Below are 24,058 nucleotides of genomic sequence, written 5' to 3'. Positions count from 1 at the left end.
GTTTCGTAAGTATGAATTGTTTTAGTTATATTGTAAAACTTACAAACTTCAAAATTGTACCCGTATTTTCCGGACTATAGAGCGCACCCACTCAATTTTAAGGAAACATTTTTTTTGTATTATATATTAGCCGCACCGGACTATTTGCCACATACGTATACGTTGCCAAATGAGTTATTTACATGAAAATATTGTGTAAATGTTTATTTACATACCTTAATTGTTTCCAAACACGGCAGTAAAACGGCTGATCAAACAAAACCGAAGTCATGGTCATGGACTCCAATCAGCTAAACGGACTCAATAACTCCACGGTGACGTTTTGGTGAATTCACTGAGGAATCTGTGAAACTGAAACAATACAAAAAGAATGCCGTTGTAAGTTAATAATGCTAACACAGACGCTTGTAAACTTGTTAGCATATTAGCTAATGTTAATGATGCTAGCTTCATTACATTACAATAACACGTACAAATATGCATGAAAACACACCTACAGACATCACACATGGGACGGTTTCGTAAGTATGAATTGTTTTAGTTACATTGTACAACTTACAAACTTCAAAATTGTACCGGTATTTTCCGGACTATAGAGCGCACCCACTCAATTTTAAGGAAACATTTTTTTTGTATTATATATTAGCCGCACCGGACTATTTGCCACATACGTATACGTTGCCAAATGAGTTATTTACATGAAAATATTGTGTAAATGTTTATATACATACCTTAATTGTTTCCAAACACGGCAGTAAAACGGCTGATCAAACAAAACAGAAGTCATGGTCATGGACCCACTCACTGCGCGAGCTAGCTCTCCAATCAGCTAAACGGACTCAATAACTCCACGGTGACGTTTTGGTGAATTCACTGAGGAATCTGTGAAACTGAAACAATACAAAAAGAATGCCGTTGCAAGTTACTTGTAAACTTGTTAGCATATTAGCTAATGTTAATGACGCTAGCTTCATTACATTACGATAACACGTACAAATATGCATGAAAACACTCCTACAGACATCACACATGGGACGGTTTCGTAAGTATGAATTGTTTTAGTTATATTGTAAAACTTACAAACTTCAAAATTGTACCCGTATTTCCCGGACTATAGAGCGCACCCACTCAATTTTAAGGAAACATTTTTTTTGTATTATATATTAGCCGCACCGGACTATTTGCCACATACGTATACGTTGCCAAATGAGTTATTTACATGAAAATATTGTGTAAATGTTTATTTACATACCTTAATTGTTTCCAAACACGGCAGTAAAACGGCTGATCAAACAAAACAGAAGTCATGGTCATGGACTCCAATCAGCTAAACGAACTCAATAACTCCACGGTGACGTTTTGGTGAATTCACTGAGGAATCTGTGAAACTGAAACAATACAAAAAGAATGCCGTTGTAAGTTAATAATGCTAACACAGACGCTTGTAAACTTGTTAGCATATTAGCTAATGTTAATGACGCTAGCTTCATTACATTACGATAACACGTACAAATATGCATGAAAACACTCCTACAGACATCACACATGGGACGGTTTAGTAAGTATGAATTGTTTTAGTTATATTGTAAAACCTACAAACTTCAAAATTGTTCCCGTATTTTCCGGACTATAGAGCGCACCCACTCAATTTTAAGGAAACATTTTTTTTTGTATTATATATTAGCCGCACCGGACTATAAGCCGCAGATATATACGTTGCCAAATGAGTTATGTACATGACAATATTGTGTAAATGTTTATTTACATACCTTAATTGTTTCCAAACGGTGCCTGTAACACGGCAGTAAAACGGTTGATCAAACAAAACAGAAGTCATGGTCATGGACCCACTAGCTGCGCGAGCTAGCTACCCAATCAGCTAAACAGACTCAATAACTCCACAGTGACGTCTTGGTGAATTGACTGATAATAATACTAACACAGACACTCGTAGGCGTGTTAGCATATTAGCTGATGCTAACGACGCTAGCAAATATGCATGAAAACACTCCTACAGACTTCACACACGGGGACGGTTTAGTAAGTATAAACTCTTTTAGTTATATGGTAAAACTTACAAAATGTTGCTTCAGTTGATAAATTAAGAATATTTTTCGAGTTTTACTTCCGGTTTGAGGCAAAACAGGAAGTACATTTTCAAAAAAACGTGTCCAAAAGATGGCGCCATAGCACAAACAATAACCCAGGCGGCATTGGTATCGTCAATGTCTTTGACTGAAAGAACTGAACGGCACATGACTTCTCCCAAGAGTCTCTCTCGTATCCGGCGGCAAATGTCCCGTCAGGAACCCGAACCCATCAGGAACCCGAACCCGTAGCTTCTCGTCGAGACGATCTTGTCAATTAACTTGAGAGAGACCACTTTTTCAATTCCATGTTTGAAATTTGGGAGAACAGAGCAAAAGAGAGGCTCTTAGGAAGTTAAGAAAAGACAAGACAAAGCAGCAAAGCAGGAGAGAATAGGGAGAGGGGAGGGAATGTGTTTGCCTTCGTCGAGAGCCAGAGAGAAGGGGGGTTTTTGGGGTCATCCGGCCCACCGTGTGGATTTTATTTTTGTTTTTTAATGATTCTTTACTATTGGGATATGTGCCTGGCCGAGGTCTGCACTCTGTTTTATTGTTGTTGTTTTTTTACATAATAACCGCCTCCCTTGACTACTATCATTTGCTTGCAACTAGGGAAGTTAACAAGCTAGATAGTCGGCGACATTTGAAAAATGGGCAAGGGGCAGAAAGCAACGAGAAAAGGTTGAAACCCGGCAGGCGCAAGACGTTGAAACAACGTTGAGAACTTGTTGAATTAGGTTGTGACGTTGAAACAACATGCTTTTTGACAACGGTAAATCAATGTTGGGCTGTGACGTTGATTTAACGTTGAAATTTGGTCGTTTCCCAACCAATATTCTACAACACAAATACAACGTTGAAACAACATGCTTTTTGACAACGGTAAATCAATGTTGGGTTGTGACGTTGATTTAACGTTGAAATTTGGTCATTTCCCAACCAATATTCTACAACACAAATACAACGTTGAAACAACATGTTTTTTGACAACGGTAAATCAATGTTGGGTTGTGACGTTGATTTAACGTTGAAATTTGGTCATTTCCCAACCAATATTCGACAACACAAATACAACGTTGAAACAACATGCTTTTTGACAACGGTAAATCAATGTTGGGTTGTGACGTTGATTTAACGTTGAAATTTGGTCATTTCCCAACCAATATTCGACAACACAAATACAACGTTGAAACAACATGCTTTTTGACGACGTTTAATCAACGTTGGGTTCTGACGTTGATTTAACGTTGAATTTTGGTCATTTCCCAACCAATATTCTACAACACAAATACAGCGTTGAAACAACATGCTTTTTGACAACGTTAAATCAATGTTGGGTTCTGACGTTGATTTAACATTGAATTTTGGTCATTTCCCAACCAATATTCTTCAACACAAATACAACGTTGAAACAACATGCTTTTTGACAACGTTTAATCAATGTTGGGTTGTGACGTTGATTTAGCGTTGAAATTTGGTCATTTCCCAACCAATATTCTTCAACACAAATACAACGTTGAAACAACATGCTTTTTGACGACGTTTAATCAACGTTGGATTCTAAATTAACATTGAATTTTGGTCATTTCCCAACCAATATTCTACAACACAAATACAACGTTGAAACAACATGCTTTTTGACAACGTTAAATCAATGTTGGGTTCTGACGTTGATTTAACGTTGAAATTTGGTCATTTCCAAACCAATATTCTACAACACAAATACAACATTGAAACAACATGCTTTTTGACGACGTTTAATCAATGTTGGGTTCTGACGTTGATTTAACATTGAAATTTGGTCATTTCCCAACCAATATTCTACAACACAAATACAACGTTGAAACAACATGCTTTTTGACAACGGTAAATCAATGTTGGGTTGTGACGTTGATTTAACGTTGAATTTTGGTCATTTCCCAACCAATATTCTACAACACAAATACAACGTTGAAACAACATGATTTTTGACAACGTTTAATCAACGTTGGATTCTGACGTTGATTTAACATTGAAATTTGGTCATTTCCCAACCAATATTCTTCAACACAAATACAACGTTGAAACAACATGTTTTTTGACGATGTTTAATCAATGTTGGGTTCTCACGTTGATTTAACATTGGAATTTGGTCATTTCCCAACCAATATTCTACAACACAAATACAACGTTGAAACAACATGCTTTTTGACAACGTTTAATCAATGTTGGGTTGTGACGTTGATTTAACGTTGACATTTGGTCGTTTCCCAACCAATATTCTACAACACAAATACAACGTTGAAACAACATGCTTTTTGACAACGGTTAATCAATGTTGGGTTCTGACGTTGATTTAACATTGAATTTTGGTCATTCCCCAACCAATATTCTTCAACACAAATACAACGTTGAAGCAACATGCTTTTTGACGACGTTTAATCAACGTTGGATTCTAAATTAACATTGAATTTTGGTCATTTCCCAACCAATATTCTACAACACAAATACAACGTTGAAACAACATGCTTTTTGACAACGTTTAATCAATGTTGGGTTGTGACGTTGATTTAACGTTGAAATTTGGTCGTTTCCTAACCAATATTCTACAACACAAATACAACGTTGAAACAACATGCTTTTTGACAACGGTAAATCAATGTTGGGTTGTGACGTTGATTTAACGTTGAAATTTGGTCATTTCCCAACCAATATTCTACAACACATATACAACGTTGAAACAACATGCTTTTTGACGATGTTTAATCAATGTTGGGTTGTGACGTTGATTTAAAGTTGAAATTTGGTAATTTCCCAAACAATATTCTACAACACAAATACAACGTTGAAACAACATGCTTTTTGACGACGTTTAATCAACGTCGGATTCTGACGTTGATTTAACATTGAAATTTGGTTATTTCCCAACCAATATTCTACAACACAAATACAACGTTGAAACAACATGCTTTTTGACAACGTTTAATCAATGTTGGGTTGTGACGTTGATTTAAAGTTGAAATTTGGTAATTTCCCAAACAATATTCTACAACACAAATACAACGTTGAAACAACATGCTTTTTGACGACGTTTAATCAATGTTGGGTTCTCACATTGATTTAACATTGAATTTTGGTCATTTCCCGACCAATATTCTTCAACACAAATACAACGTTGAAGCAACATGCTTTTTGACGACGTTTAATCAACGTTGGATTCTGACGTTGATTTAACATTGAATTTTGGTCATTTCCCAACCAATATTCTACAACACAAATACAACGTTGAAACAACATGCTTTTTGACAACGTTTAATCAATGTTGGGTTGTGACGTTGATTTAAAGTTGAAATTTGGTAATTTCCGAAACAATATTCTACAACACAAATACAACGTTGAAACAACATGCTTTTTGACGACGTTTAATCAACGTCGGATTCTGACGTTGATTTAACATTGAAATTTGGTCATTTCCCAACCAATATTCTACAACACAAATACAACGTTGAAACAACATGCTTTTTGACGATGTTGAATCAATGTTGGGTTCTCACGTTGATTTAACATTGAATTTTGGTCATTTCCCGACCAATATTCTACAACACAAATACAACGTTGAAACAACATGCTTTTTGACGACGTTTAATCAACGTTGGATTCTGACGTTGATTTAACATTGAATTTTGGTCATTTCCCAACCAATTTTCTACAACACAAATACAACGTTGAAACAACATACTTTTTGACAACGGTAAATAAATGTTGGGTTGTGACGTTAATTTAACGTTGAAATTTGGTCGTTTCCCAACCAATATTCTACAACACAAATACAACGTTGAAACAACATGCTTTTTGACAACGGTAAATCAATGTTGGGCTGTGACGTTGATTTAACGTTGAAATTTGGTCATTTCCCAACCAATATTCGACAACACAAATACAACGTTGAAACAACATGCTTTTTGACGACGTTTAATCAATGTTGGGTTGTGACGTTGATTTAACGTTGAAATTTGGTCATTTCCCCAAACAATATTCTACAACACAAATATAACGTTGAAACAACATGCTTTTTGACAACAGTAAATCAATGTTGGGTTGTGACGTTGATTTAACGTTGAAATTTGGTCATTTCCCAACCAATATTCTACAACACAAATACAACGTTGAAACATGCTTTGTGACAACGTTTAATCAATGTTGGGTTGTGACGTTGATTTAAGGTTGAAATTTGGTCGTTTCCTAACCAATATTCTACAACACAAATACAACGTTGAAACAACGTGCTTTTTGACAACGTTTAATCAAAGTTGGGTTTTGACGTTGATTTGACCATTGAAATTTGGTCATTTCCCAACCAATATTCTTCAACACAAATACAACGTTGAAACAACATGCTTTTTGACAACGTTTAATCAATGTTGGGTTCTGACATTGATTTAACATTGAAATTTGGTCATTTCCCAACCAATATTCTTCAACACAAATACAACGTTGAAACAACATGCTTTTTGACAACGTTTAATCAATGTTGGGTTGTGACGTTGATTTAACGTTGAAATTTGGTCATTTCCCAACCAATATTCTTCAACACAAATACAACGTTGAAACAACATGCTTTTTGACGACGTTTAATCAACGTTAGATTCTGACGTTGATTTAACATTGAATTTTGGTCATTTCCCAACCAATATTCTACAACACAAATACAACATTGAAACAACATGCTTTTTGACGACGTTTAATCAACGTTGGATTCTGACGTTGATTTAACGTTGAATTTTGGTCGTTTCCCAACCAATATTCTTCAACACAAATACAACGTTGAAACAACATGCTTTTTGACAACGTTTAATCAATGTTGGGTTGTGACGTTGATTTAACGTTGAAATTTGGTCATTTCCCAACCAATATTCTACAACACAAATACAACGTTGAAACAACATGCTTTTTGACGACATTTAATCAACGTTGTGTTCTGACGTTGATTTAACATTGAATTTTGATCATTTCCCAACCACGGTTCTACAACACAAATACAACGTTGAAACAACATGCTTTTTGACAACGTTTAATCAATGTTGGGTTCTGACGTTGATTTAACATTGAATTTTGGTCATTTCCCAACCAATATTCTTCAACACAAATACAACGTTGAAACAACATAATTTTTGACAACGTTAAATCAATGTTGGGTTCTGACGTTGATTTAACATTGAATTTTGGTCATTTCCCAACCAATATTCTACAACACAAATACAACGTTGAAACAACATGCTTTTTGACGACATTTAATCAACGTTAAATTCTGACGTTGATTTAACATTGAATTTTGGTCATTTCCCAAACAATATTCTACAACACAAATACAACGTTGAAACAACATGCTTTTTGACAACGGTAAATCAATGTTGGGTTGTGACGTTGATTTAACGTTGAAATTTGGTCATTTCCCAACCAATATTCTTCAACACAAATACAACGTTGAAACAACATGCTTTTTGATGACGTTTAATCAACGTTAGATTCTGACGTTGATTTAACATTGAATTTTGGTCATTTCCCAACCAATATTCTACAACACTGAAACAACATGCTTTTTGACAACGGTAAATCAATGTTGGGTTGTGACGTTGATTTAATGTTGAATTTTGGTCATTTCCCAACCAATATTCGACAACACAAATCAAAGTTGAAACAACATGCTTTTTGACGACGTTTAATCAACGTCGGATTCTGACGTTGATTTAACATTGAAATTTGGTCATTTCCCAACCAATATTCTTCAACACAAATACAACGTTGAAACAACATGCTTTTTGACAACGTTTAATCAATGTTGGGTTGTGACGTTGATTTAACGTTGAAATTTGGTCGTTTCCCAACCAATATTCTACAACACAAATACAACGTTGAAACAACATGCTTTTTGACAACGTTAAATCAATGTTGGGTTCTGACGTTGATTTAACATTGAAATTTGGTCATTTCCCAACCAATATTCTTCAACACAAAAACAACGTTGAAACAACATGCTTTTTGACAACGTTTAATCAAAGTTGGGTTTTGACGTTGATTTGATCACTGAAATGTGGTCATTTCCCAACCAATATTCTACAACACAAATACAACGTTGAAACAACATGATTTTTGACGACGTTTAATCAACGTTGGATTCTGACGTTGATTCAACATTGAATTTTTGTCATTTCCCAACCAATATTCTACAACACAAATACAACGTTGAAACAACATGCTTTTTGACAACGGTAAATCAATGTTGGGTTCTGACGTTGATTTAACGTTGAAATTTGGTCAATTCCCAACCAATATTCTACAACACAAATACAACGTTGAAACAACATGCTTTTTGACAACGTTAAATCAATGTTGGGTTCTGACGTTGATTAGACATTGAATTTTGGTCATTTCCCAACCAATATTCTACAACACAAATACAACGTTGAAACAACATGATTTTTGACGACGTTTAATCAACGTTGGATTCTGACGTTGATTCAACATTGAATTTTGGTCATTTCCCAACCAATATTCTACAACACAAATACAACGTTGAAACAACATGCTTTTTGACAACGGTAAATCAATGTTGGGTTCTGACGTTGATTAGACATTGAATTTTGGTCATTTCCCAACCAATATTCTACAACACAAATACAACGTTGAAACATGCTTTTTGACAACGGTAAATCAATGTTGGGTTCTGACGTTGATTTAACGTTGAAATTTGGTCATTTCCCAACCAATATTCTACAACACAAATACAACGTTGAAACAACATGCTTTTTGACAACGTTAAATCAATGTTGGGTTCTGACGTTGATTAGACATTGAATTTTGGTCATTTCCCAACCAATATTCTACAACACAAATACAACGTTGAAACAACATGATTTTTGACGACGTTTAATCAACGTCGGATTCTGACGTTGATTTAACATTGAATCTTGGTCATTTCCCAACCAATATTCTACAACACAAATACAACGTTGAAACAACATGATTTTTGACGACGTTTAATCAACGTCGGATTCTGACGTTGATTTAACATTGAATTTTGGTCATTTCCCAACCAATATTCTACAACACAAATACAACGTTGAAACAACATGCTTTTTGACAAAGGTAAATCAATGTTGGGTTCTGACGTTGATTTAAGTTGAAATTTGGTCATTTCCCAACCAATATTCTACAACACAAATACAACGTTGAAACAACATGCTTTTTGACAACGTTTAATCAATGTTGGGTTCTGACGTTGATTTAACATTGAATTTTGGTCATTTCCCAACCAATATTCTTCAACACGAACATAACGTTGAAACAACATGCTTTTTGACGATGTTTAATCAATGTTGGGTTGTGACGTTGATTTAACGTTGAAATTTGGTCGTTTCCTAACCAATATTCTACAACACAAATACAGCGTTGAAACAACATGCTTTTTGACAACGTTTAATCAATGTTGGGTTGTGACGTTGATTTAACGTTGAAATTTGGTCATTTCCCAACCAATATTCTACAACACAAATACAACGTTGAAACAACATGCTTTTTGACAAAGGTAAATCAATGTTGGGTTGTGACGTTGATTTAAGTTGAAATTTGGTCATTTCCCAACCAATGTTCTACAACACAAATACAACGTTGAAACAACATGCTTTTTGACAACGTTTAATCAATGTTGGTTTCTGACGTTGATTTAACATTGAATTTTGGTCATTTCCCAACCAATATTCTTCAACACGAACATAACGTTGAAACAACATGCTTTTTGACGATGTTTAATCAATGTTGGGTTGTGACGTTGATTTAACGTTGAAATTTGGTTGTTTCCTAACCAATATTCTACAACACAAATACAGCGTTGAAACAACATGCTTTTTGACAACGTTAAATCAATGTTGGGTTCTGACGTTGATTTAACATTGAATTTTGGTCATTTCCCAACCAATATTCTTCAACACAAATACAACGTTGAAACAACATGCTTTTTGACAAAGTTGAATCAATGTTGGGTTGTGACGTTGATTTAACGTTGAAATTTGGTCATTTCCCAACCAATATTCGACAACACAAATACAACATTGAAACAACATGCTTTTTGACGACGTTTAATCAACGTTAGATTCTGATGTTGATTTAGCATTGAATTTTGGTCATTTCCCAACCAACATTCTTCAACGCAAATACAACGTTGAAACAACATGCTTTTTGACAACGTTAAATCAATGTTGGGTTCTGACGTTGATTTAACGTTGAATTTTGGTCATTTCCCAACTAATATTCTTCAACACAAATACAACGTTGAAACAACATGCTTTTTGACAACGTTTAATCAATGTTGGGTTGTGACGTTGATTTACGTTGAAATTTGGTCGTTTCCCAACCAATATTCTACAACACAAATACAACGTTGAAACAACATGCTTTTTGACAACGTTAAATCAACGTTGGGTTGTGATGTTGATTTAACGTTGAAATTTGGTCGTTTCCCAACCAATATTCTACAACACAAATACAACGTTGAAACAACATGCTTTTTGACAACGTTAAATCAACGTTGGGTTCTGACATTGATTTAACGTTGAAATTTGGTCGTTTCCCAACCAATATTCTACAACACAAATACAACGTTGAAACAACATGATTTTTGACGACGTTTAATCAACGTTGGATTCTGACGTTGACTTAACATTGAATTTTCGTCGTTTCCCAACCAATATTCTGCAACACAAATACAACGTTGAAACAACATGCTTTTTGACGACGTTTAATCAAAGTTGGGTTTTGACGTTGATTTGATCACTGAAATTTGGTCATTTCCCAACCAATATTCTACAACACAAATACAACGTTGAAACAACATGCTTTTTGACAACGTTAAATGTATGTTGGGTTCTGGTGTTGATTTAACATTGAATTTTGGTCATTTCCCAACCAATATTCTACAACACAAATACAACGTTGAAACAACATGCTTTTTGACAACGTTAAATGTATGTTGGGTTCTGATGTTGATTTAACATTGAATTTTGGTCATTTCCCAACCAATATTCTACAACACAAATACAACGTTGAAACAACATGCTTTTTGACGACGTTTAATCAACGTTGGATTCTGACGTTGATTTAACATTGAATTTTGGTCAATTCCCAACCAATACTCTACAACACAAATACAACGTTGAAACCACATGCTTTTTGACAACGTTATATCAATGTTGGGTTCTGACGTTGATTTAACATTGAATTTTGGTCATTTCCCAACCAATATTCTTCAAAACAAATACAACGTTGAAACAACATGCTTTTTGACGACGTTTAATCAACGTTAGATTCTGACGTTGATTTAACATTGAATTTTGGTCATTTCCCAACCAATATTCTACAACACAAATACAACGTTGAAACAACATGCTTTTTGACGACGTTTAATCAATGTTGGGTTCTCACGTTGATTTAACATTGAATTTTGGTCATTTCCCAACCAAAATTCTACAACACAAATACAACATTGAAACAACATGCTTTTTGACAACGGTAAATCAATGTTGGGTTGTGACGTTGATTTAACGTTGAAATTTGGTCATTTCCCAAACAATATTCTACAACACAAATACAACGTTGAAACAACATGATTTTTGACGACGTTTAATCAACGTTGGATTCTGACGTTGATTTAACATTGAATTTTGGTAATTTCCCAACCAATATTCTTCAACACAAATACAACGTTGAAACAACATGATTTTTGACGACGTTTAATCAATGTTGGATTCTGACGTTGATTTAACATTGAAATTTGGTCATTTCCCAACCAATATTCTACAACACAAATACAACGTTGAAACAACATGCTTTTTGACGACGTTTAATCAACGTTAGATTCTGACGTTGATTTAACATTGAATTTTGGTCATTTCCCAACCAACATTCTTCAACGCAAATACAACGTTGAAACAACATGCTTTTTGACAACGTTTAATCAATGTTGGGTTGTGACGTTGATTTAACGTTGAAATTTGGTCATTTCCCAACCAACATTCTTCAACGCAAATACAACGTTGAAACAACATGCTTTTTGACACCGTTTAATCAATGTTGGGTTGTGACGTTGATTTAACGTTGAAATTTGGTCGTTTCCTAACCAATATTCTACAACACAAATACAACGTTGAAACAACATGCTTTTTGACAACGTTTAATCAATGTTGGGTTGTGACGTTGATTTAACGTTGAAATTTGGTCGTTTCCTAACCAATATTCTACAACACAAATACAACGTTGAAACAACATGCTTTTTGACAACGTTTAATCAATGTTGGGTTCTGACGTTGATTTAACATTGAATTTTGGTCATTTCCCAACCAATATTCTTCAACACAAATACAACATTGAAACAACATGCTTTTTGACAACGTTTAATCAATGTTGGGTTCTGACCTTGATTTAACATTGAATTTTGGTCATTTCCCAACCAATATTCTACAACACAAATACAACGTTGAAACAACATGCTTTTTGACGACGTTTAATCAACGTTGGATTCTGACGTTGATTTAACATTGAATTTTGGTCAATTCCCAACCAATACTCTACAACACAAATACAACGTTGAAACCACATGCTTTTTGACAACGTTATATCAATGTTGGGTTCTGACGTTGATTTAACATTGAATTTTGGTCATTTCCCAACCAATATTCTTCAAAACAAATACAACGTTGAAACAACATGCTTTTTGACGACGTTTAATCAACGTTAGATTCTGACGTTGATTTAACATTGAATTTTGGTCATTTCCCAACCAATATTCTACAACACAAATACAACGTTGAAACAACATGCTTTTTGACGACGTTTAATCAATGTTGGGTTCTCACGTTGATTTAACATTGAATTTTGGTCATTTCCCAACCAAAATTCTACAACACAAATACAACATTGAAACAACATGCTTTTTGACAACGGTAAATCAATGTTGGGTTGTGACGTTGATTTAACGTTGAAATTTGGTCATTTCCCAAACAATATTCTACAACACAAATACAACGTTGAAACAACATGATTTTTGACGACGTTTAATCAACGTTGGATTCTGACGTTGATTTAACATTGAATTTTGGTAATTTCCCAACCAATATTCTTCAACACAAATACAACGTTGAAACAACATGATTTTTGACGACGTTTAATCAATGTTGGATTCTGACGTTGATTTAACATTGAAATTTGGTCATTTCCCAACCAATATTCTACAACACAAATACAACGTTGAAACAACATGCTTTTTGACGACGTTTAATCAACGTTAGATTCTGACGTTGATTTAACATTGAATTTTGGTCATTTCCCAACCAACATTCTTCAACGCAAATACAACGTTGAAACAACATGCTTTTTGACAACGTTTAATCAATGTTGGGTTGTGACGTTGATTTAACGTTGAAATTTGGTCATTTCCCAACCAACATTCTTCAACGCAAATACAACGTTGAAACAACATGCTTTTTGACACCGTTTAATCAATGTTGGGTTGTGACGTTGATTTAACGTTGAAATTTGGTCGTTTCCTAACCAATATTCTACAACACAAATACAACGTTGAAACAACATGCTTTTTGACAACGTTTAATCAATGTTGGGTTGTGACGTTGATTTAACGTTGAAATTTGGTCGTTTCCTAACCAATATTCTACAACACAAATACAACGTTGAAACAACATGCTTTTTGACAACGTTTAATCAATGTTGGGTTCTGACGTTGATTTAACATTGAATTTTGGTCATTTCCCAACCAATATTCTTCAACACAAATACAACGTTGAAACAACATGCTTTTTGACAACGTTTAATCAATGTTGGGTTCTGACGTTGATTTAACATTGAATTTTGGTCATTTCCCAACCAATATTCTACAACACAAATACAACGTTGAAACAACATGCTTTTTGACGACGTTTAATCAACGTTGGATTCTGACGTTGATTTAACATTGAATTTTGGTCATTTCCCAACCAATATTCTACAACACGAACATAACGTTGAAACATGCTTTTTGACGATGTTTAATCAATGTTGGATTCTGACGTTGATTTAACATTGAATTTTGGTCATTTCACAACCAATATTCTTCAACACAAATACAACGTTGAAACAACATGCTTTTTGACGACGTTTAATCAACGTTGGATTCTAAATTACCATTGAATTTTGGTCATTTCCCAACCAATATTCTACAACACAAATACAACGTTGAAACAACATGCTTTTTGACGACGTTTAATCAACGTTGGATTCTGACATTGATTTAACATTGAATTTTGGTAATTTCCCAACCAATATTCTACAACACAAATACAACGTTGAAACAACATGCTTTTTGACAACGGTAAATCAATGTTGGGTTGTGACGTTGATTTAACGTTGAAATTTGGTCATTTCCCAACCAATATTCTACAACACAAATACCACGTTGAAACAACATGCTTTTTGACAACGTTTAATCAATGTTGGGTTGTGACGTTGAAATTTGGTCGTTTCCCAACCAATATTCTACAACACAAATACAACGTTGAAACAACATGCTTTTTGACGACGTTTAATCAACGTTGGGTTCTGACGTTGATTTAACATTGAAATTTGGTCGTTTCCCAACCAATATTCTACAACACAAATACAAAGTTGAAACAACATGCTTTTTGACAACGTTTAATCAATGTTGGGTTGTGACGTTGATTTAACGTTGAAAGTTGGTCATTTCCCAACCAATATTCTATAACACAAATACAACGTTGAAACAACATGATTTTTGACGATGTTTAATCAATGTTGGGTTCTGACGTTGATTTAACATCGAATTTTGGTCATTTCCCAACCAATATTCTACAACACAAATACAACGTTGAAACAACATGATTTTTGACAACGTTTAATCAACGTTAGATTCTGACGTTGATTTAACATTGAATTTTGGTCATTTCCCAACCAATATTCTACAACACAAATACAACGTTGAAACAACATGCTTTTTGACGACGTTTAATCAATGTTGGGTTCTGACGTTGATTTAACATTGAATTTTGGTCATTTCCCAACCAATACTCTACAACACAAACACAACGTTGAAACAACATGCTTTTTGACAACGGTAAATCAATGTTGGGTTCTGACGTTGATTTGACCATTGAATTTTGGTCGTTTCCCAACCAATATTCTACAACACAAATACAACGTTGAAACAACATGCTTTGTGACAACGTTTAATCAATGTTGGGTTGTGACGTTGATTTAAGGTTGAAATTTGGTCGTTTCCTAACCAATATTCTACAACACAAATACAACGTTGAAACGTGCTTTTTGACAACGTTTAATCAATGTTGGGTTGTGACGTTGATTTAACGTTGAAATTTGGTCGTTTCCTAACCAATATTCTACAACACAAATACAACGTTGAAACAACATGCTTTTTGACAACGTTTAATCAATGTTGGGTTGTGACGTTGATTTAACGTTGAAATTTGGTCGTTTCCTAACCAATATTCTACAACACAAATACAACGTTGAAACAACATGCTTTTTGACAACGTTTAATCAATGTTGGGTTGTGACGTTGATTTAACGTTGAAATTTGGTCGTTTCCTAACCAATATTCTACAACACAAATACAACGTTGAAACAACATGCTTTTTGACAACGGTAAATCAATGTTGGGTTGTGACGTTGATTTGACCATTGAATTTTGGTCGTTTCCCAACCAATATTCTACAACACAAATACAACGTTGAAACAACATGCTTTTTGACAACGTTAAATCAAAGTTGGGTTCTGACGTTGATTAGACATTGAATTTTGGTCATTTCCCAACCAATATTCTACAACACAAATACAACGTTGAAACAACATGATTTTTGACGTTTAATCAACGTTGGGTCCTGACGCTAATTTAACATTGAATTTTGGTCATTTCCCAACCAATATTATACAACAAAAATACAACGTTGAAACAACATGCTTTTTGACGACGTTTAATCAACGTTGGATTCTGACGTTGATTTAACATTGAATTTTGGTAATTTCCCAACCAATACTCTACAACACAAATACAACGTTGAAACAACATGCTTTTTGACAACCTTAAATCAATGTTAGGTTCTGACGTTGATTTAACATTGAATTTTGGTCATTTCCCAACCAATATTCTTCAACACAAATACAACGTTGAAACAACAGGCTTTTTTGACGACGTTTAATCAATGTTGGGTTCTGACGTAGATTTGACCATTGAATTTTGGTCTTTTCCCAACCAACAACGTGGATCCAACGTTAGACATCAATGTTGTCTCAATTTACAAACACAACTGTTTTGCAACGTTGTTCCCAAGTCAGTTTTAAAGGAGATGTACATATAATCAACGTTGTATCAGGAGTATGGTAATTAACGAACAAAAAGAAACGTAAATTAACAAGCCACAGAGTTCAAAGTGTTGGAAAAAAGTAGCGGCTCATAGTTCGGGACTTACGTTAGTTGTGTACCATGTTAGTCAGATTTTTTTGAGGCAAAATAAAGCATTTTGTAGGCACAAGTGAGCCGATTTTGAGGTAGCATGTTGTTTGTTGTTAAGCGGCAAATTTTGTATTGTCGTATTTTTTTAGGGAAAAGATGCCATTCTTGAGGAATATTTAATTTTTATTTTTAAGCGCTGACTCCCAACATGTGTTGCGTTTTCCGACAAATACTCCTTATTGTGGTGATGGCGGCACATTAGGGGTGTTTGAATGTGTATGGATGTATGAAGTAATATCCGGTCAGGATATTTAGGCAGTATTCCCGGCCCTCCATGTGGCCTCTCGGCAGACTGAGGCCTCCCCCGCTTTGTGCTTACTCGTTTGGAAGGGAATCCAGCCAGCAGCACTTCTCATTGTTGAGCACGTCAGTGAAGGGCAGCAAAGGCACAAAAGTGGGGTTGGACACTTTGAAATGTGGTGTGGACAACCAACCGAGAAGTTCGCCTGAAAAGACTACCTTTGATTCGGCAACCAGAAGGCCACCTGTGCCAAACAAGCTAACACGTTAGCCCTTGCGTGCAGGTGACTGCTGGCTGCTGGCCGCCATCGCCTGCCTAACCCTCAATGAGAAGCTCCTCTACAGAGTAGTTCCTCCTGAGCAGAGCTTCTCACAGGACTACGCTGGAATCTTCCACTTCCAGGTTGGTGGGACTAAGTCTTAATCTCCTCTCCTTTCATTCACCTTCGTCATGTTCATGTTCTCCCTCCAGTTCTGGCGCTATGGCGACTGGGTGGACGTGGTCATCGACGACCGTATCCCGACCTTCAACAACCAGCTGGTTTTCACCAAGTCGGCAGAGAGAAACGAGTTCTGGAGTGCTCTGCTGGAGAAGGCCTACGCCAAGTGAGTCAGGAAATTCAAAAGCCTCCTCTTCCCAACTTGGAGTACGTCAAACGGACTCTGGCGTAAACCCGGTGTATGCACAGGAACCTTTGTTTCCAGTTTCCTACAGTCATGTTAAAGGAGCAGTCCTATTAAAAACATCTTGGAAATTGGCCGTACAGTAGAACTAGTAGACTGCAGAACTGAGCCCAACTAAAAGGGAACTTTGCCACTGGAGTTAAAGTCACAGTCGGACATTAAACTCAATCTATCAATCATCCATCCATCCACTTTCTACCGCTAGTCCCTTTCGGGGTCGCGGCGGGTGCTGGAGCCTAGCTCAGCTGCATTCGGGCGGTAGGCGGGGTACACCCTGGACCAGTCGTCACCTCATCACAGGGCCAACACAGATAGACATTCACACTCTAACCCTAACCCTGACCCGGAGGGAACCCACGCAGTCACGGGGAAAACATGCAAACTCCACACAGAAAGATCCCGAGCCCGGGATTGAACCCAGGACTACTCAGAACCTTCGTATTGTGAGGCACATGCACTAACCCCTGTACCACCGTGCTGCCATCAAACTATCAATCAAAGTTTAATAATAATAATAATAATAATAATAATACCTGGGATTTATATAGCGCTTTTCTAAATACCCAAAGTCGTTTTACATGTGTGTGTGTGTGTGTGTGTGGGGGGGGGGGGGGGGGGGGGGGGGGGCGATAAAAACAACTTTATTAGAAAAAAATAAATACAAATAAAAATAAATAAATAAATAAGAGACACCTAGGGCAGGGTCAGTTTGGAAAGGCTAATGTGAAGAGGTGAGTTTTTAGGGTGGCTTTGAAGGTAGGGAGGGAGGGGGCATCTCTGATGTGCCTGGGGAGAGCGTTCCAGAGAGAGGGGGCAGCCACGGAGAAGGCCCTGTCGCCCCAGGTTCGGCGCCTGGTCTTGGGGACATTCAAGGAGGCCGGCATCACTAGACCTGAGGGAACGGGACGGGACGTGTGGCTGGAGGAGGTCAGAGAGGTAGGGTGGTGCCAGGTTATGGAGTGCCTTGTAGGTAGTGAGGAGTATTTTAAAGGTGATTCTGTATTTGACAGGCAGCCAGTGGAGGTCATGAAGGACAGGTGTGATGTGCTCTCTGGAGCGGGTTCCGGTGAGCAGGCGGGCAGCAGAGTTCTGGACGTATTGCAGTTTGTTGAGGGTTTTGGAGGTGATGCCGTAGAGGATGCTGTTGCAGTAGTCTAACCGGGATGAGATGAAGGCGTGGATGAGGGTTTCGGCAGCAGAGGATGTGAGGGAGGGCCGGAGACGGGCAATGTTTCTGAGGTGGAAGAATGCAGTTTTGGTGATGTGGTTTACGTGGGGGAGGAGTGAAAGGGTAGGGTCGAAAATTACACCTAGATTGCGGATGTGGGTGGAGGTAGTGACAAGGGAGCCGTCGATGTTTAATGAAAAGTCCTGAGTGGAGCGAGTGAGGGAGTCGGGGCCAATGATAATTATTTCAGATTTGTTGCAGTTGAGTTTTAGAAAGTTTTTTTGCATCCAGGTTTTTATGTCTGTGAGGCAGGTGGTGAGGGTGGCTGTGGTGATGGTCGTGGTGGAAATGTATAGTTGTGAGTCGTCGGCATAGCAGTGAAATTGAAGGCCGTGGTGTCGGAGGATCTGACCGAGGGGTAGGAGGTAGATGGTGAAGAGTAGGGGGCCAAGTACTGAGCCCTGGGGGACGCCGTGGGTGACTGTGGCAGTGGAGGAGGTGCAGTTGTTGGTTGAGATGAATTGTTGACGGTCAGAGAGGTAGGATTTCATCCAGGAGAGGGCAGTGCCAGATAAACCAAGGGAGGAGTGGAGGCGTGCTGGGAGGATGGAGTGGTTGATGGTGTCGAAGGCAGAACTGAGGTCGAGGAGGATGAGGATGGAGAGGGAACCAGAGTCGGCGGAGAGGAGGATGTCATTGGTGACTTTGAGGAGGGCAGTTTCTGTGCTGTGGAGTGAGCGGAAGCCGGATTGGAACTTTTCGTATAGGTTATTGTGGTGAAGGTGGGATTTGATTTGGGAGGCAACTGCACGTTCGAGAATTTTAGAGAGGAAGGGGAGGTTGGAGATGAAGTTTATTTATATAGCCCTTAATCACAAGTGTCTCAAAGGGCTGCACAAGCCACAACGACATATTCGTCTCAGATCCCACATCAGGGCAAGAAAAAAGCTCAACCCAATAGGAAACAATGAGAAACAAGAATAAGTCCAACTTTTCTCCACAAAACTGAAAAAGTGGCTTAAGGAAAATGAGAAGTGTGAGCACTAGAACCGGGTGTAGTAATGGACAAATGGGGCCAATTATTTTGATCTTAATCTTTTTGTATGTGTTTTTCCCTTTTTTCAACTTTTCTTTAAAAGCCTAACCAGGGACGGGGGTTGCAAATTAGCCTGTGGCTAGAAGTCTTATGACATCAGTTACCTCTGGGTAGCAATGTTTCATTGTACCGTCCCTGTCAAATGAATAAATTAAAAAAACATATTCAAAAAAAGAACTTGCTTGTTTAAAACCACTGCCCATAGCTCTCCCAATGCGCCCCTTGTACAGGCTTCATGGCTCTTATGAGGCCCTGAAGGGTGGCAACACCACGGAAGCCATGGAAGACTTTACCGGGGGCGTCACCGAGTTCTACGAGCTGAAGGAAGCGCCCAAAGAGCTCTACAAGATCATGAAGAAGGCCTTGGAAAGAGGATCCCTCATGGGCTGCTCTATCGACGTGAGTGTCCCAACTCGAAAACTGTTCACGTTCCTGCTACGAACGCAACCAAACACGCAACTCTGTTGTGTTTCGCAGTCCCTCGTCCCCGCTCGCTTCGAGACTCGGACTGCTACGGGCCTGGTGAAGGGTCACGCCTACTCGGTGACGGCGGTAGAAGAGGTAAACGACTCAAATTGGAGTGGATGAACACACACAGAGATCAATACTTAGTTGTAATTTGTGCGGCAGTGTCGGCCCTCTCAACACAGAGAGACCAAAGTGCGTCTGGTGCGTCTCAGAAACCCTTGGGGCCAAGTGGAGTGGAACGGACCGTGGAGCGACAAGTGAGTATCCCTGCATTTACAATACAAGGCGACCCAAATGTAATTTGTCCCACATGGACCAGGCTCTGGGTAACAAGATCTGCAGTGTAAATTTAGACGGATACTACGTCTTCAGTAATGCGGACGCTGTGTCGATCCGTTGTGGTGAAGAAGGAGCTGAGCCGGGAGGCAAAGCTCTCAATTTACCGGTCGATCTACGTTCCCATCCTCACCTATGGTCATGAGCTTTGGGTTATGACCGAAAGGACAAGATCACGGGTACAAGTGGCTGAAATGAGTTTCCTCCGCCGGGTGGCGGGGCTCTCCCTTAGAGATAGGGTGAGAAGCTCCGCCATCCGGGAGGAGCTCAAAGTAAAGCCGCTGCTCCTCCACATGGAGAGGAGCCAGATGAAGTGGTTCCGGCATCTGGTCAGGATGCCACCTGAACGCCTCCCTCGGGAGGTGTTTAGGGCCTGTCCGACCGGTATGAGGCCACGGGGAAGACCCAGGACACGTTGGGAAGACTATGTCTCCTGGCTGGCCTGGGAACGCCCCTCGGGAAGAGCTGGACAAAGTGGCTGACCCGATCATGGATAAGCGGAAAAAGATGGATGGACTACGTATTCTTAACGTTGCCTGGTTTTCTTTCAGTTCGAAGGAATGGGCTGCGTTGTCCAGTGCAGAGAAGGAGAAGCTGCAACATCAGAGTGCTGAGGACGGAGAGTTTTGGTAATGCTGACATCGCAAAATACATTTTCCTATTACTCCCGAAGTAGGAAGGTCCTTGAACCTAAACAGCTGTGCAGTCGATCACCGGTTCATCTGTCAGTCCTGTCCAAGCATGCCTCGACAAGATAGCGATAGCTCTTTGGTAGCAAAGTCACACTATAAACACGGTGTACAAGAGTCAGACTTTGTCCCTACAGGATGTCCTACGAGGACTTCAAAAAGAACTACACCAAGATCGAGATCTGCAACCTCACGCCCGACGCATTAGAGGACGACAAGATTCACAAGTGGACTGTCTCTGTGAATGAGGGACGCTGGGTGAGAGGCTGCTCCGCTGGAGGTTGCAGGAACTATCCTGGTACGTCACACCTCGCCACAAGCTTGAGAAAATACACAAGAATGCTGAGCGATGATGATGGTGCCTAAAGTGAAATCGTCACAAGGGGCAGCTGTGTAGGCCGGCACCGGCGGGTGAGACGTAGTCCGCGTAAGGCAGGTGTGGGCAATAAACATGACTGTTGCAACTCGGGCTGTCCAAAATGTTGCGTTAATCCCCTAGTTTATTCAATTCATTACGACAACAATGTTAACGTAATTAATGTGGACGGTGGATCGAGGCATAGCATCGCATCCCGACACAGGCACGTTTCCAAGAACAGATGGTAAAGGCTGACAGGTCACTGAGTTCAAGTCCACTCTACCCTGTTCAGTTTTGAAAGACACATGCAAATGGTGATTAATCGTGATTCATTTGTAAACTGTATACCGCATCAGAAAGTCGTCAACCATCTGCCATCCACCCGATGTAACATTTGATCAGAACCGCATCCGCCCGCACCCGCCCGTTGTTATATATCTAATATAGACGATGCAAGGCATTAGTGAGGTTATAAAGCTTTTGCCTGTTAAAGAAAGGAGACTGATCCAATGCAGTGCAGACATTCGCGTGCCACGCTGTCACGACCCAGACGCACACCAGTGCGCAATCATATGGGAGCCGCGCTGAGCGCACCTCCAAGCGCGTCTCGCTGCCGGCGACGGCCGCGTATGAGCCCGACGCTCCAGCGCCATCCATTTTCAGGGCTAGTTGATTCGGCAGGTGGGTTGTTACACACTCCTTAGCGGGTTCCGACTTCCATGGCCACCGTCCAGCTGCTGTCTATATCAACCAGGGTGAGCCCCACCCCTTTCGTGAGCGCACTGCGCGCGGAGTGACCCCTGTTACGCGCCCCCGGCAATGGGGGTGGCGGGCAGGTAAGCTGCGCGGGCGGAGCGCGCGGAGTGACCCCTGTTACGAGCCCCCGGCCACGGGGGTGGCGGGCAGGTAAGCTGCTTACCTGCTGCGCGTGACGCCGGCCGCGGCGAAGGCGGACGAGGCGGGGTGTCGGTGCGGTGGGCGCGGTGGTGACCCTGGACGTGCGTCGGGCCCTTCTCGCGGATCGCCTCAGCTACGGCTCCCGGTGGGGCCCTCTCGGGGGAAGGGGCCTCGGTCCCGGACCCCGGCGAGGCGTCCCTTCTCCGCTCCGTAAAAGTGTCCATCTCTTTTCTTTTTTTTTCTTCTGTTGTGGCATATGCTGCAGGTGCCTGCTCGTTTTTCGTATGTGGGTAACAACATTTAACTATGTATATATATTTCCGAATTGGTTTAACTGCCACCCGCCTGAATCTATTTAAAATCTAATTTTTTTTTAAATTTCAACCACCCGACCCGACCCGACCCGCGGATAAAATCTAATTTTTTTTTATTTCATCCGCCCGATCCGCGGATAATCCGCGGACTCCGCGGTTGTGCCCGCAAACCGCGCATCTCTACTTTACGGCTCCAGTTGTAACGCATCGGTTAGTTCCAGTTCCAAAAGCACCTCTCGGAGTATCTTGCATTGCCATTGGTCAAAACAGACAACTCAGCAGGACATTGATACAACGTTGATTGTACATACACGTCCTTTAAGACTGACTTTGAAACAACGTTGCAAAATAGTTGTATTTGTAAATTGAGACAATGTTGGTGTCCATTGTTGGATCCACGTTGTTGGTTGGAAATGACCAAAACTCAATGTTCAAATCAACGTCAGAACCCAACATTGATTAAATGTTGTCAAAAAGCATGTTGTTTCAACGTCGAATTTGTCCATCCATCCATCCATCTTCTTCCGCTTATCCGAGGTCGGGTCGCGGGGACAGCAGCCTAAAGCAGGGAAGCCCAGACTTCCCTCTCCCCAGCCACTTCGTCCAGCTCTTCCCGGGGGATCCCGAGGCGTTCCCAGGCCAGCCGGGAGACATAGTCTTCCCAACGTGTCCTGGGTCTTCCCCGTGGCCTCCTACCGGTCGGACGTGCCCTAAACACCTCCCTAGGGAGGCATTCGGGTGGCATCCTGACCAGATGCCCGAACCACCTCATCTGGCTCCTCTCGATGTGGAAGAGCAGCGGCTTTACTTTGAGCTCCCCCCGGATGGCAGAGCTTCTCACCCTATCTCTAAGGGAGAGCCCCGCCACCCGGCGGAGGAATAGCATTTCGGCCGCTTGTACCCGTGATCTTGTCCTTTCGGTCATAACCCAAAGCTCATGACCATAGGTGAGGATGGGAACGTAGATCAACCGGTACATCGAGAGCTTTGCCTTCCGGCTCAGCTCCTTCTTCACCACAACTGATCGATAAAAAGCTAAATAGTTGATGTTAATTTAGCTCGGCTTCTTCCAACTCCTATTTGGGCAAGCTGTAATGAGAAATTGAAAATATTTGATAATTGTATGCATGTTCAAAATGCTAAAACTGTCAT

At 39.6% G+C, this 24,058-nt stretch overlaps 1 protein-coding gene across 2 annotated transcripts in view; it reads left to right on the top strand.

The window, feature by feature from the left end:
• The window catches only part of capn3a (calpain 3a, (p94)), a 90,848-nt gene that overhangs the window by 28,530 nt on the left and 38,260 nt on the right, over positions 1–24,058 (top strand). For both annotated transcript variants that reach the window (XM_061987641.2, XM_061987640.2), the window contains exons 3-9: positions 17,181–17,299; positions 17,369–17,502; positions 20,075–20,243; positions 20,322–20,405; positions 20,475–20,569; positions 21,200–21,277; positions 21,475–21,635. In XM_061987641.2, coding sequence (XP_061843625.1) covers positions 17,181–17,299; positions 17,369–17,502; positions 20,075–20,243; positions 20,322–20,405; positions 20,475–20,569; positions 21,200–21,277; positions 21,475–21,635 — 840 coding nt within the window. The remainder of the gene's footprint in view (positions 1–17,180; positions 17,300–17,368; positions 17,503–20,074; positions 20,244–20,321; positions 20,406–20,474; positions 20,570–21,199; positions 21,278–21,474; positions 21,636–24,058) is intronic.

Source organism: Nerophis lumbriciformis, linkage group LG26, assembly GCF_033978685.3.
Source record: "Nerophis lumbriciformis linkage group LG26, RoL_Nlum_v2.1, whole genome shotgun sequence".
NCBI lineage: Eukaryota > Metazoa > Chordata > Actinopteri > Syngnathiformes > Syngnathidae > Nerophis > Nerophis lumbriciformis.
The sequence above is the reverse complement of the archived record's forward strand: the minus strand, read 5'-3'. Positions and strand labels throughout refer to the sequence as shown.